General features: G+C 41.3%; 1 protein-coding gene across 4 annotated transcripts in view; it reads left to right on the top strand.

The window, feature by feature from the left end:
* Positions 1 to 15,011, top strand: part of FBN2 (fibrillin 2) — a 282,926-nt gene that overhangs the window by 193,320 nt on the left and 74,595 nt on the right. For all 4 annotated transcript variants that reach the window (XM_063665204.1, XM_063665206.1, XM_063665205.1 and 1 more), the window contains 9 exons: positions 1,963 to 2,190; positions 3,040 to 3,165; positions 8,523 to 8,651; positions 9,463 to 9,588; positions 11,470 to 11,595; positions 12,010 to 12,132; positions 12,292 to 12,417; positions 12,745 to 12,870; positions 14,546 to 14,668. In XM_063665204.1, the coding sequence (XP_063521274.1) occupies positions 1,963 to 2,190; positions 3,040 to 3,165; positions 8,523 to 8,651; positions 9,463 to 9,588; positions 11,470 to 11,595; positions 12,010 to 12,132; positions 12,292 to 12,417; positions 12,745 to 12,870; positions 14,546 to 14,668 (1,233 nt within the window). The remainder of the gene's footprint in view (positions 1 to 1,962; positions 2,191 to 3,039; positions 3,166 to 8,522; positions 8,652 to 9,462; positions 9,589 to 11,469; positions 11,596 to 12,009; positions 12,133 to 12,291; positions 12,418 to 12,744; positions 12,871 to 14,545; positions 14,669 to 15,011) is intronic.

The raw sequence follows: 15,011 nt of genomic DNA, 5'->3' as shown, positions 1-15,011 counted from the left end.
AAGCATGTAACATATAAATGAGTGAAGCGACAACAGGGAGCAGTGGGGACTGCAGCAAACTGCCGAGAACATGGACCATCCAAAGGTTTCCAAATTCATATTTTAATTTCCATGCAAGGACAATCGCAGCATTGATAGGCCTTATGCGGCCAGTGTACTGACATTTAATTCCTGATATAAACATAGAGTTCTCAGTAGTGTGCTGACTTTTAATTCCCGATATAAACATCCATAGAGGTCTCAGTATTAAAGACAGGATTACTCTTCCTGGCTGTTATAACTTTTTACATGCATAGTTCAGAAGCCTTTCCCCTCTCACCCTAGTTTATTCCAATAAGCTATGAAATGGTACATTTTTAGTTTGTCTTGAGCTTCTTGAGCAGGTTTCTTCAGTAACCTCACAGTATGACTCAGGCCAGAGTTCTTAGGCCACCTGTACTTATATAAGACTTTCATATCTTGAGAAGATTCTTACTTACCTGCTGACATGTGGGATGGAACCAGCTATAAGGAGACTAGCCCCTCAGAGCCCTGTGATAATGAGACTCTGGATTACTATCACACTTCACACTGGCAAAGCATGTGGCTTTTTGGTTTGTGTTAATGTAGATATATAAGACAGAATCACCTTCTGTAGATATCTACATTCAGTCTGCTGAATCAAAATAAACATTTACCACAGTTATTTTTTCTTTAAAAATAGGACTTTTTCTCGAGTAGCTGGGATTACAGGCACCCAGCACCATGCCCAGCTAATTTTTGTATTTTTAGTAGAGATGGGGTTTCGCCATGTTGGCCAGGCTGGTCTCGAACTCCTGACCTTAGGTGATCCAGCTGCCTCAGTCTCCCAAAGTGCTGAAATTATAAGCATGAGCCACCACACCACACCTGGTCTGGGCAACAGAGCGAGACTCCATCTCAAAAGAAAGAAAGAAAGAAAAAAATAGGACTTTTTAATTCCAGTACTCAGAAATGTAACTCATTACCTTTTAGAACTTGAAAGAATCAATATTGACAGTAACTAAAGTAGTAAACATTAATTTTTATGTGTACATTTCCATCAGGGATCTCATTCCCTCTTTTAGACATTTTTCAGCCTCTGGAAAGGATTTAATGTCTTAAAATGTTCTTATCAAATAAATCATGCTATTTGATTAAGGAACCTTTTCCAAACTCATTATCCATATTTGTAATTAAACAGCCAAGTGCTTTAGTATGATTTGAAAATAAATCTATTTGCTAACAGATGAACATGTTATTTATAGACCATTCTGGTCTACTCTATTTTTAGATGTAGGTGACTGTTTATAGATATTCTAAGGTCCTAGGTAGCACAGGCTAAGCACTGAAATCTTGGTCTGTTTTGAAGTTGGAGGGAAAATGTGACATTTAAACAAATAATTGGTCCCTTAAAAAGGAAAATTCACATAATCCAGGGAAAAACCATGATGCAAAAGGTAAAGTTGGCAGGAGAAAAAAAAAAAAACTTTAAATGTAATAATGTTATAACACTTTCTTTTGTAGTGATCTTAATAGTTGTAACAAATTGGCAAATAGATTATAGCCGATCATTTACTATTTATGAATGGGATCTGACAGGGCTGCTTAAAAGGCACTTGAAGCAATTCTCTGAACAGGAAGAATTATCATTAAAATCATCTTACTTTTTCTAAAGTGAACAATACAAAAAAGGAATAATAGACATGAAGGAGTCATGTCATGAGAGGACCTTTTCTTCCTGAGGGTTTCTTGTGAGAATTAAGACTGAAGAGGATCTCACCTTTGTTCTCCTTAAATGACTGTCATTATGGAGTCCATTCCAAGAGGTCAGGGACTGCATCTTGCCCGCCAGTACACCACAAGGGCCCTGCGTGATGCCTGGTGCTGAGCAGACGCCTGACATGTGACTGTTCAATGGATATTTCAACTCATCCTCACCCTGTGATTTCGCTCTCGGTGTAGATATTCGCATGGAGCAGTGTTACTTGAAGTGGGATGAAGATGAATGCATCCACCCAGTTCCTGGAAAGTTCCGCATGGATGCCTGCTGCTGTGCTGTCGGGGCGGCTTGGGGCACCGAGTGTGAGGAGTGCCCCAAACCTGGCACCAAGGAATACGAGACGCTGTGCCCCCGCGGGGCTGGCTTTGCTAACCGAGGCGATGTTCTTACTGGGCGGCCATTTTACAAAGGTAACTGCCTGCGGCCAGCGGCTTGGTCCTTCTTCACCAACAGGAAGCCTTCCACATTCTCTGAGAATTGGTTTTGCTTTAAATGCTTGACTTCCCACTTTATTTTCTCAGTTAAACTTAGGTTTTGTGACCAATGTTCTGTCCCAAGAGTATAAATCCCCTCTATAAGATGGCATTGAAGTAAAGAGATAAAACAGATTGCTTATCTTTCTCTTCTACTCTTTGTTCCTCTGCAACCGGAGATGTCGCCCTGATAGCTACATCTGTAGCAAAAAGTTACCTATTCCCACTTATCTTTATAAAACAAGTAGTGAGAAATAAAGGGATCAGAACTCTTTCTTGAGCATATAGAATCTTTGGCCGGGCGTGGTGGCTCACGCCTATAATCCTAGCACTTTGGGAGGCTGAGGTGGGTGGATCACCTGAGGTCAGGAGTTCAAGACCAGCCTGACCAACATGGTGAAACCCCGTCTCTACTAAAAATACGAAAATTAGCCGGGCGTGGTGGCACGCGCCTGTAATCTCAGCTACTCGGGAGGCTGAGGCAGGAGAATTGCTTGAACCTGGGAGGTGGAGGTTGCAGTGAGCCGAGATCGTGCCATTGTACTCCAGCCTGGGCAACAACAGTGAAACTCCATCTCAAAAAAAAAAAAAAAAAAGAATATAAGCTCTTTTTCACCATATTGAAACTTCCTGTGTGATATCAGTGTGATCACTGAAACATTTAGTAGCCCTGTTTTTTACTTGGATGCATTACTGTTGTCCATCATGATAGATTTTTAACTTAAAGTGATGGACCTAATCGTTTATATCAACCGGCTCTACATTCTGGCTTTATTCTGCTTTTAGACATCAATGAATGCAAAGCATTTCCTGGGATGTGCACCTATGGGAAGTGCAGAAATACAATCGGAAGCTTCAAATGCCGTTGCAATAGTGGCTTTGCTCTAGACATGGAGGAAAGAAACTGCACAGGTAAGATGGTTCTGCTGTTTTATTTGATAAACTCTGGCTGTCTTTCCTTTACTCTGTTTGAAGGGACTGCCCTAAAAAGCTAATCCTCTCATTGAGAACATGAAAATTTTTATTTATTTATTAATTTTTTTTAGAGACAAGGTCTCACTTAGTCGCCCAGGCTGGAGTGCAGAGACATGATCATGGCTCATTGTAACCTCAAACTCCTGTGCTCAAGCAGTCCTTCCACCTCAGCCTCCCAAGTAACTGAGAGCACAGGTGTGTGCCACCATGCACAGCTGATTAAAAGGTTATTTATTTATTTATTTATTTACTTTAAGAGATGGGGTCTCACTTTGCTTCCCAGGCTGGTCTCAAACTCCTGGCTTCAAGTGATCCTCCTGCCTTGGCCTCCCCAAGTGCTGTGATTACAGGCTTGAGCCACGGCATCCAGCTCTGTAAATTTTTTTTATTTCTTTTCCCTACACTTAAACCAGTTCTCCAAATAAACTCATTGTGAGAGAACTGCAAAATAGCATGAAAATGCTGTTTGTTTTATATTTAGGAACAGCATACAAGTATGATTTTCAAAATATATGACTACTAAAGAAATACAGTCATTAAATCCACAAGAATTATATAAACTTGAGTAGTGTTCTCTTAAAGATTTTAAGGTTTGTGATATAGGAGTTATTACTTCTTTTCCTCATCTGTGAACAGGAATCTTAATATTAGTTTTCAGTCACCATCCATACCCATAACATTCTCTTTGAAAAAGATGCGAAGTTCTAACTTTTTCTATTAGTATACCATGTTGTTCCAGACCCCCAGACCCTTGAGCTGTGTCTTCAGGATCTCGTTCTCAGCACTCTCTTTGTTCGTATTCTCCGTGGGATTTCCCCTTACCGCACTCCCTCCTGCCTGCTCCTTCTTCCTGACCTCACAGCAGCGTCTTTCTTGGCTCCTTCCTGTGCCTGCTTAGCCAAGGCTATCTCTGAGCTTTTCACAGCTGTCCCTCTGGCCTTCTGCAGTCCTGCTGCCTTGAAGCCTGCTCAAGCCCTGTGCCAGTCTCCAAAGCTTCATCCCCTCACCTGTTTTCTCCTCTCTGGCTGCTGTGCTTTGCTGGGAGAGTCTGAGGAGCGCTGCCTGAGATTCCTGCATTCACCTCTAAGTCCTCGAAGCTGCTTGACAACACTCATATTCACCCCCATTCATCATTTTCTGAATTCCTCTCAGCACGGCTTCTAAACCTCTTCCCTGACTTACATGCCCTCTCCTCTACCCTCCACCCCCATCTATTATTGTTCTCTTTCATTGAGAATAAATCTGATTGCCTGCATCCTTCTCACACAGCCTCCTCTCTAGTGATAACATCTCCTTTATCCCGCTGGGCGTGGTGGCTCATGCCTGTAACCCCAGCACTTTGGGAGGCCGAGGCGGGCAGATCACCTGAGGTCGGGAGTTTGAGACCAGCCTGACCAACATGGAGAAACCCCATCTCTACTAAAAATACAAAATTAGCCGGGCATGGTGGTACATGCCTGTAATCCCAGCTACTTGGTAGGCTGAGGCAGGAGAATCGCTTAAACCCAGGAGGCGGAGGTTGTGGTGAGCCGAGATCGTGCCATTGTACTCCAGCCTGGGCAACAAGAGCAAAACTCCATTTCAAAAAAAAAAAAAAATCTCCTTTATCCCCCACTCCCTCTCCTCTGGTGACAGAGAATGAGGTGTGATGCTCTACCTGGATTTGGGGTTAAGTCCTCTTTTCCCTCCTTCCCAGCTCCTGCTCTGGGTTGTCTCAGCATGTTCGCTCCTCTCTCCTCTCTCTAGCATCTGCTCTTCCCTGATTCCTGTTCCTCAACTTACACACAGGTTCAAAATATCTCCTCAGCCCTTCTTTTCTCTCAAGCTACCTTCCCATTTTCCTGCTGTTAAGTCTCACCCCTCTCTTTCAACCAGCCATTTGTTTTGTAATTTTGACTTTTGCCCTCTGTCACTCAGGCACATACACGTATACTCATCTACTCTTGCAAAACATCTTTGTGGTGTTAAAACATCTCTCCTGGACCTCTCTGCTTGCCAAATCTCTCCTTGAGATTTTCTTTTCTCTTAGTTTCCATGGTATTTTCCAGTCTTGATCATCCTTCTATGCAGATGATGTTTCTTCTCTAACCTCTACAGATTCTTCTTGCCTTTCCCATTTCTTGGGTGTTGCCAGAGTCCTCTACTCAGTGTCTTGCCTCTCAGAGTTTCATCTACCATCATGACTTCAGAGATGGCCTCTGCTGAGCTGACTCCCAGATCCTGTCTCTAACTCTCTCTGTTCTTTCTGAATTTGACTCCCACATTTATAACTTCCCATCTGGAAAGTTTGTCTTTGTTTTGATCTTTCTTTGCTCTTCCCCCTACCCTGTACTTTCTGCTACTAGGGACTTCCCTGTATGCATTAGGAGTATAATTTTGAACAGGATTGAAGCCTCCAATTGAATTTTGACGTCTGTCTCTCCCAAAGTGAAAAAGTTATGCGAATTCTTTCATCGAACTGGCTATTTCAATTACCTGTGATATTTCTTCAGACAGAGGCAGGTTAAGCTCCTCAAGAAACAGACTCCAAGGCAGAGATGAGCATTCAGGAAGTTTACTCGGGCTTGCTCCTGGGATGAACAATGAGGAAGGGAAGGGAGGAAAGCAGAAGTGGGCAGAGAAAGAAACGGGGCTGTGATGCAGTCCCACTGAAGTCCTCAGCCCATGCCACTGGGAGTTCTGGAACTGGGATGGCCCATCAGAGTTGCCTTGAGTAGGGCATGGAAGCCATGCAGTTAGGTACCTGCAAGACCAATCTTGGGATACAGCTACCCAGGGAATGGGGGAAGAGGTCCTCTTAGAATAGTGGGCATCTGAGGGCTTTCTGCCAGCGACACTACCAATAGCTGACGGGGAGGGGGAGTAAGTCCTTCTTTCCTGAAGAAGGACCTGGGTGACATGTCACAGTATCTACTATATCACAGTATCTACTATATCACAGACTCCTCCAGGATCTCCCAACCTGTTAAGTTCCCACAGTCAAATCCTTCACTGCCACAACCACCAGGTTAACCATCCAAGCAGGGCTGGTTTGTGTAACTTCCCACTGAACAACTTCCACTGGTATAGGCAATCCTGGTGCTGGATAAAGAAGCTCAGGGTTCTTCCAGTTCTGACCCCACCTCTTCCTTTGTTGTGAAATTAGCCAAAGCTGCTTAATGTCTCTAACACACTGACAGGGCTGCATTGCTGTGGATATAATGTGAAGTTCCATGGAAAATTGTTGGCTCTCATCTTCACAGCAGGAAGGGCCGGTCTCCTCCCGTGCTGGGGGCTTTTAGTGATCCTACGGGTCCCTCCTGTACCCACACTCATTGTCAGCCTCTCCAGTCCAGCCAGTCTGTGGCTTACTGCTCCCTGAAATGCTTCCTTTCTCTTCACTGGTGCGCTTCATCTCTTGCCTCCCTATTCTGTATCTTTAAAGCTAGCATTTCTGTACAGCCTTCAAGAACCAATTCAAAAGCCACACCCTCCAAATTACCAATTCTTAGCAGAGAAGTTTGCATATATATAGAGAGAGAGACAGAGAGAGAGAGAGAGAGCACTTTCTATGAGACAGGCACTGTTCTCAGCACTTAACAAATATTCATTTAACTCTATGAGGTGGATTCTATGACAAATAAGGAAATTGAGGCACAGAGAGACTAAATGATTTTCCCAAGGCCCTATTCTCAGTAGATGACAGACTGGGATTTGTAGCCAGGTATCTGGTTCTAGAATCCACACTGTTTATACTATGAAACTCCCACCACATCACATTAGCCAAAGATTGTCCCTGCTCCACCCTAGAACACATTCCTTATATGGCTCTTAACACCAGTTCCTAGATACTGATAGATAGAAAGAAAATTAATATACATATTGTTAGCTACTTAATTGAATCAATAAATTCTGTTAATATGTTTGTTTAAAAGAAAGTATTTACATTTTTTTCGCATGGCCAGTAATGAGGGAAATAAAGACTCCTGTAATTGGAGAAATAAATACAGAAAAACTAAGTAAAAGCTGGCAGAAAGCAGAGACTGAGACACCCCTCTCAAGAGAACATGCACAAATTATGCACTAAATCCTGTGATTTTAAAACTTCAAAATTAAATTCATCAAAATAAAGAGATCGTGGTGGGGCATTTTTCCCCGTTGACAGATTTTTAGATTAAAAACTTTTGATTTTTGAACTAAAACATTTGTAAATAGGCCAAGTTTTCTTAAACATATTTTATATAGACATGACTTCTCTATTAAAAATGTTAGTTATAAGCATAGGAGATTTCTCAGAGAACCCTGTGTTTGAGAATATAGATGCTGAAGATTATTTACTGTAATATATAAAAAGACAAAACAAACTCACCCACACAGTCCTCAGGTGTTGGTGACAGCTCATGTCACCAAAGGGCTTACTAAATCAATAAGCTCTTTACATCCAAATATGACACAAAAACACAAATTGGGGCACACACCGTGGCCCTGCCCTATGTGTGCCCTCTGGCTCAGGGTTGGTCCGTCGTGGCTGCCTGTCTCTCTGGGGTCTGCCAGTCCCTCCTGCACAGAGACAGGGGCCCTGCCTTCACACGCTCCGACCTGGGGTGGCATGGGCTAGTGTAGTAGACCAGCACTGTCTTCCAGTCACACATGAGGTTTCATTCCATAGGGGCCCGGCTGCCTCATTTACCACCTGCCTCATTCAATCCATACCACAGTTGCAGGGTTCATCCTTCTGTTAACATTTCTTTCTTTTTCTTTTTCTTTTCTTTTTTGAGACAGGTTGTCCCTCTGTCACCCAGGCTGGAGTGCAGTGGTGCCATCATACATCATAGCTCCATGCAGCGTTGACCTCTTGGGCTCAAGCAATCCTCCCACCTCAGCCTCCCCAATAATTTTTTTTTTTTTTTTTTTTTTTTTTTGTAGAGATGGGGTCTCCCTACATTGCCTAGGCTGGTTGCAAACTCCTGGCCTCAAGCAGTCCTCTTGCCTGGGCTTCCCCAAGTGCTGAGATTACAGACATGAGTCACCATGCCCCCCTTTTCTGTTACGATTTCTAAGCCACAAAAACAAATACACAATTCAGAATTTTTAAAGGTGAAAAGGCACCACTTGCCTGTTGGCATGGCAGTTTTGGCAGTTGGGGAAAGGAATGTGCCTCAGGCCCCAGCCCCTTCTATCTGGATCTACTGAAAACATACCCTTGTACTGTTAGCCAGCAATTTCCCCAACTTTTCAAGCGTGCAGCACCTTCACTGGGAAGGCCAAGTCTATCTCATTCAATTTTTAAATTTCTTTTAAACCCTGTGAATTAGACATCGACGAGTGCAGGATTTCTCCTGACCTCTGTGGCAGTGGAATCTGCGTCAATACACCGGGAAGCTTTGAGTGCGAGTGCTTCGAAGGCTATGAAAGTGGCTTCATGATGATGAAGAACTGCATGGGTAAGCACCGTGAGCTGTTCCTCGCCAGCTTGAAACCATACTAGCACAGACTCATTCGCGTGCATGACCTTTGCTTATCTCTGGGCTGTGAACGGCATGTGTGGCCAGGATCTGTGGTGAGAGAGAGAAGAGATTTAAATGTCAGACAGGAAATGCGCTCCTGGATAGCTCTCGGGGAGCCCCAACCTCTTGGTGCCTTCATGGCAATGAGATACTCAGATTGGATCCTGTTTATTCATAGAATCTAAAATCACACAGACTAGTTACTTAGGTGAGACTAATTTAAAATGCATGGCATCGTGTGGTGGCCCCAAGATTTGTATTCAGTCATGCCAATCCCATGTTATTGCTCTTATTTGTGTACTATTACAAACCCTTTTGGTATTCCCAACCTGTTAGCCCACTGTTTAATTTTCAGTACAATATAAGGCTTATCTTATAGGATATAGTAGGTTATAAGTCTAAGATTTTCCTTCACCCTGATTAGCGTTGTAGACACCAGGATAACTGACAACAATATATCATGAGTCCGGGGTGATATAAAGCAAATATTATTTATTTCTACCCCTTGTGAGCCTGCTCATTTCATGCAATTAAATTTCTTGGAAGCTTACTACCTTTAAGAGTAGAAATTTTAGTTTTTCCTGTTGGTCGTAGGAAAAGTGAGGAAAGCGTTATCCCATCTCCTATGAAGCATCTCTCTTACACTAACTCACACTCTCACATCAGATAATATTCTTTCTCCCACGCTGTATGTGTGAATATTTTTCCCTCAGAGTTCTTTAATGGATCTCACGTTTTTACCTTTCAGACATTGACGAATGTGAACGTAACCCTCTCCTTTGTAGGGGTGGCACCTGTGTGAACACTGAGGGCAGCTTTCAGTGTGACTGCCCACTGGGACACGAGCTGTCACCATCCCGTGAGGACTGTGTGGGTGAGTTTATCTCCTCAGCACATAAACCTGCCCAGCACAACTGGTAAAGACCAGGCATCAGTTCTGACAAACCTGTTGTTTGAGGAGCACATGAAATCTAGCTTATTAAAAGGTGGAAATTGAGATTCCCTACATCTGGATGCAGGCTGTGTCTTTAGTGGATGCTTGGGTGACACACTCGAATGAGCTGGCATTCTTCTGGTTGGCCTCTTTTTTTATTACAAGCCACATGATTGGTCCCTGTGTGAGGAGCCCTGTGGAAGTCCTGGTGGTTTCATCCTCCATTAGGAAAAAATGGGAAAGCTACCCTGTGCATTGTGCACCTTTGCCCAGCATCTTGCCATCCACTTGGCAGACTCCGCTCTACGCCCATGCCTGCTCACGATCGGCTTGCACGTGTGTGAGCATGGCGCTCCCTTAACCCACTTCTCATGGAAACACTGGGTTTCCTCATTTGCCCTGAGCTCTGTAGGGATGCCAGAAAGGATATGAGAAGACTAATGACTGGTCTTTGGGCGTTGCAACCTATTGCTTTTCACAATACATGAAGATCTCTGGACTTACTATGTTCCTAGTATACTGGCTTTAAAACTTTGTTTTAGCCAGAAAGCATGTTCTTCATAGGAACTCTTTCTTAAAACTGTAAGCAAATAAGACAGCCTAAAATAGAACAGATTGCACACCAAATTTCAAAATATAATTTGAGCACACCTTTCCAATACACATATATTTATTTATAAGCCATATGTATTGCTTTGCTAGTATATGAGGTGAATTTTGTCGTAGATAAATAGATATTTTAAAATGATAAATGAAAAGGTTTTTATGTTCTTATTTCATTTTAATAGTGGTACAAAAGGCTTTTTCACACTAATAATTACAGAATATTTATTCATGGTTGAACATATTGAGGTATAATGAGTCACAGATCTAAGTTTACTTTGTTACTTGGTTTTCATGGATCTTACAGCTTAAAAACGTATCCCCCAAAGGAACAATGCAGAATATAAAATATATATTTCTGTATAATATACACTTAGTGATCATAAGCATAAACCCATGCCATATAATCTTCTTGGTTATTTTGAGAATTTGGAATGAATTTCTTGTTATATCTGATTATATTGTACTGTTTTTTACCTTATCTTATACCTGACAAGTAGTTTACATAAGGAAGCGTATCACTCTGCCATTTTCTTCTGTTATCTTGTGATTACATTATTGGTACTAGTTTATTTTTAAGGCATCTGCCCATATTATAGGGGTTAGTTTATTTTAAAACAGGCAGTGTGATTTGTAGATTACTATCCCGACACACGAAACATAACACAGTGTAAACAGTTAAATACGTGAGGGCCCTATTGTCATGCCTCTGTCTTGTGGAACCATCAGTCTTCCATCAGGATACTTCAAATCATGTAGGCAACACTTCACCATCTAATATATACCAGGTGAGCGTGCCAGTGTAAGTTCATACATTAAGTAGTATTTAGCTTCAGTTCTGGCATATGTGAAATCTGTGTGGTCTAACATGATAGTCACTAGCCACATGTGGCTATGTAAATTCAGTTAAAATTAAATAACATTAAATATTCCTTAGTTATACTGTCCATATTTCCAGTACTTGGTAGCACATGCAGCTGTGTATTAGACCACATAGATATGGGAGCAGTTGCATCATTGTAGAAAGCTTTACTCAACAGTATTGTTGTAGATGGAAATAGAGAATCCAGCATTTTCTTTCAACCCCACAGGAGAACATTTCACTTCCTCGCGAAGTACACAAACCCCTTTGGAGACCACTGCTCTGGTGAAGCACCTTTCTGATGGCTTTAGTGAGTGGACATTGTGTAAAGCATTATTTCTGTGTATCTTTTATAGATATTAATGAATGCTCCCTGAGTGACAATCTCTGCAGAAATGGAAAATGTGTGAACATGATTGGAACCTATCAGTGCTCTTGCAATCCTGGATATCAGGCTACGCCAGACCGCCAGGGCTGTACAGGTAAGGGGAGAACAAGCAGGCCTGAAACTCGTATGTCTCAAATTAGCCTAGGAAAACTTTTGGTGCTGAATTATAATGAAGGCTATGCAAATCCTTTGTCCCAAAAATGAATGTAAGACTAGGGGCAGATCTCAGATATTGTGTGGTCTTGCAGCAGACTCACTCATCTTAATGTAGAAAATGCTCTAATCCCCATAGTTCCTCTTTTTCTGAGTTATTTAATCTTAGGGCACTGCACTTAAACATGGAATGCTGCCTAAAATGAAGATAAAAGAACTAAGAAAGATAATGTTCAATCAACACACATAGTGGGGAGAAAAATTCAAAGCCACGTTAGCATTATCTGTTTAAAAAGAAGAAAACTCCTTTTAAGGAAGCAGACCTGACAATGTGGTTGCAATGCTGTTTTCACAGATATTGATGAATGTATGATAATGAATGGAGGCTGTGACACCCAGTGCACAAATTCAGAGGGAAGCTACGAATGCAGCTGCAGTGAGGGTTATGCCCTGATGCCAGATGGGAGATCGTGTGCAGGTACAGAAAGGAAAACACACAGGCTTTGTACATCTAACTAATTTTTTCTTGAAAATATGGCTCCAGATATTACCAAGTGGAACCAGATAGAAAACAAAAACATTTGAGATTGATGAACGACATTTTTATTTTCATTTGATGCTAATTTTGTATCATCAGACATTGATGAATGTGAAAACAATCCTGATATCTGTGATGGCGGCCAGTGTACCAACATTCCTGGAGAGTATCGCTGCCTCTGCTATGATGGCTTCATGGCCTCCATGGACATGAAAACGTGCATTGGTGGGTATCATACGAAAGGATAAACATTTATACACACACATGCACACACACACCCGCATGCACACACAAGCAAGATAAAAGGAAGGCTTTTTCAGTTGTTATTTTAAAAATTCAAATCATTTTCCCAGAACTATAAAATCTCAGGAAGAATAACTTTTAAAAATCTCTAAAGGCAGATAGTATATTTATCTACAACACGATGATTTGCAGATGGATTATATTTTAGATCTTACCTGTGTATTTCAGTATTATGCTATTCAGTGTAGAAGATAGCTTTTAAATTACTGTGATGAACACATACTAAGATATTGAAAATAAATTTTCTAGATGTCAATGAATGTGACCTAAATTCAAATGTCTGCATGTTTGGGGAATGTGAGAACACAAAGGGATCCTTCATTTGCCACTGTCAGCTGGGTTACTCAGTGAAGAAGGGGACCACAGGATGTACAGGTAGGTTTCATGCTTGTGTTCTCTATATTTCAACTTCTCAGATGTCAAAGGCCAACTTTCAACATCATTTGTTCTCTGGCATCTCTTAGACCGGTTACCTGCCACCAGACTGTGACTGTGTGTGTGAGATGAGTATGTGACCCATAGGATGTGTGATGGATTTGGCTGGTCTCTGTGGTAGCACGCTGTCTGAGCCACCCACCGCAGGGCTGCCTGTGGGCTGCAACAGAGTGAGTGAGTGGGAGTGCAGTCTGGTTCCCATGGCCCTGACCGCTAATAGTCGTTCTTGCAGCATCAGTCACTTTCTGAGTATGACTGCTGCCTGCTTGGAAGACATTCATGTACAAAGAGCACCAAAAGACCTGGGGATCCCGCTTGCCATTTACCTCTGCACTTCTTTTAAACTAGTAAAAATCAATCAAGTTTCATTGAGACTCTTTCCCTTTCTTCCTTTCTCTCATCTTTTCCTTTCTTGTTTGCTCTTCTGTTTGCTTTTGTCTTCTCTTCTCTGTGCCCAAATTGCCTTTCTCTTTTTCCTCTCTTCACTTTCCTTCTTTGCTCACTTTGCCCACTTTGTCTTTTGTTCCCTTTCTCTACTACTACTACTAACTAGTTTTAGCCTTTTGCATGCAGGTGGGGCTAGGATGTGCCGGGGTCAAGGTTTTGGATCACGTATTCCTCAGTGCTCAATTTAAGACTTATGTGTGATATTTTTTCAAGGCAGGTGGTGGAAGACTTAGAGTGCAACCCAGCCCTTAAGCTGACCCCTCCAGTAATGGGCAGATTATAAAAGAAGGTGTTCTCTGCATATTCACCACTGACAGGGTTGATGTGAAGCCAGCAGAGTGTGTGTGTGTGTGTGTGTGTGTGTGTGTGTGTGTGTGATTTCAGCATCTATAAGATGTAATCGTTGAACTAGATAGAACACATTACTATTTATAGTCAAGAAAGCTTTGGAGAACCAAATCTACATAGGTTATACATACATATATAGGGATATGTGTGTGTGTATACAGACACACAAATACACACACACACACTGGCGAAAGCATCTGGCTACTTTCCAGATAACATTCCCAGTGAATATTTTTCTATAATCTCAAATAAATAGAAGAAATAAAAATATACATCTAAATGAATAGTTTTTTTTAAAATTCTGTAAAATATTTATATTGATTTTTTAAATGACAAATGATCATGTAATTTTAAAGAGAATAAACTATTGCTTTTTTAAAAAAGTTAGATTCTTATCTTCATGAAAAAATATGTAATAAATATCAATAGGAAGGAATAGCACCGTCTATTACTGGAAATAAGATTTCTCTTGATCTGTAATCAAATGTCCTCTTTATGGAGTTGTGTCTGAGTCTGGGCAAGGAAGAAGGCCCCAGGATAATACACGTACCTGCCAGGGAGCAACACTGCTGTGTCTCTCTCTCTTCTACTGGAAAGTGGCTGACAGTTCTTTCTAGGGAAGAACTTGTTTTATTAGGATCATGAATTTTCCAAGTCCTCTTGGAGCCTACAAAAATTAAAAATAAAAGTTAGTTAGGCTCCTATTTTCTCCATACAGTTGCATCTTTACTTTAAAATGTTACCTATACAAAAATCTACTTGGAAGTAGAATTAATTAGTTTGTATTTTAATTTTTTTCTTATGAATTATGATTTCTCAGATGTGGATGAGTGTGAAATTGGTGCTCATAACTGCGACATGCATGCCTCATGTCTGAATATCCCAGGAAGCTTCAAATGTAGCTGCAGAGAAGGCTGGATTGGAAATGGCATCAAGTGTATTGGTGAGTTTGCAAATGTAAATATCCTTTGCTAAGGCACAAATTTTTAAAGGCTCTTTTTTGCACAGTTGTAGAATCATGCTCTTTTATTAATTCCTTTATAAAAAGGTTATCTTAGCTTCAAGATTATTCCTGCCTAAGAGTTTCCTTTACCCTTAATATAAATTACCAAAATTTCAACAGTATGCCTTGGCACCTGTTTTTTAATGTGTTGTTGTTCAGTAAAAATTGATATGCAGCTGGTGATCCAAACACAGCTGTATGATGAAAAATGACTAGTATGTTCTTCCAATCTTTTAAAAGAAGTAATCAGTGAGATTTAAAATCCAGTGGAATAAATGGAGAG

The sequence above is a fragment of the Pongo pygmaeus genome, chromosome 4, assembly GCF_028885625.2.
Source record: "Pongo pygmaeus isolate AG05252 chromosome 4, NHGRI_mPonPyg2-v2.0_pri, whole genome shotgun sequence".
Classification (NCBI taxonomy): Eukaryota; Metazoa; Chordata; class Mammalia; order Primates; family Hominidae; genus Pongo; species Pongo pygmaeus.
Note: the sequence above shows the minus strand (reverse complement) of the source record. Positions and strands in the feature narration are given on the sequence as shown.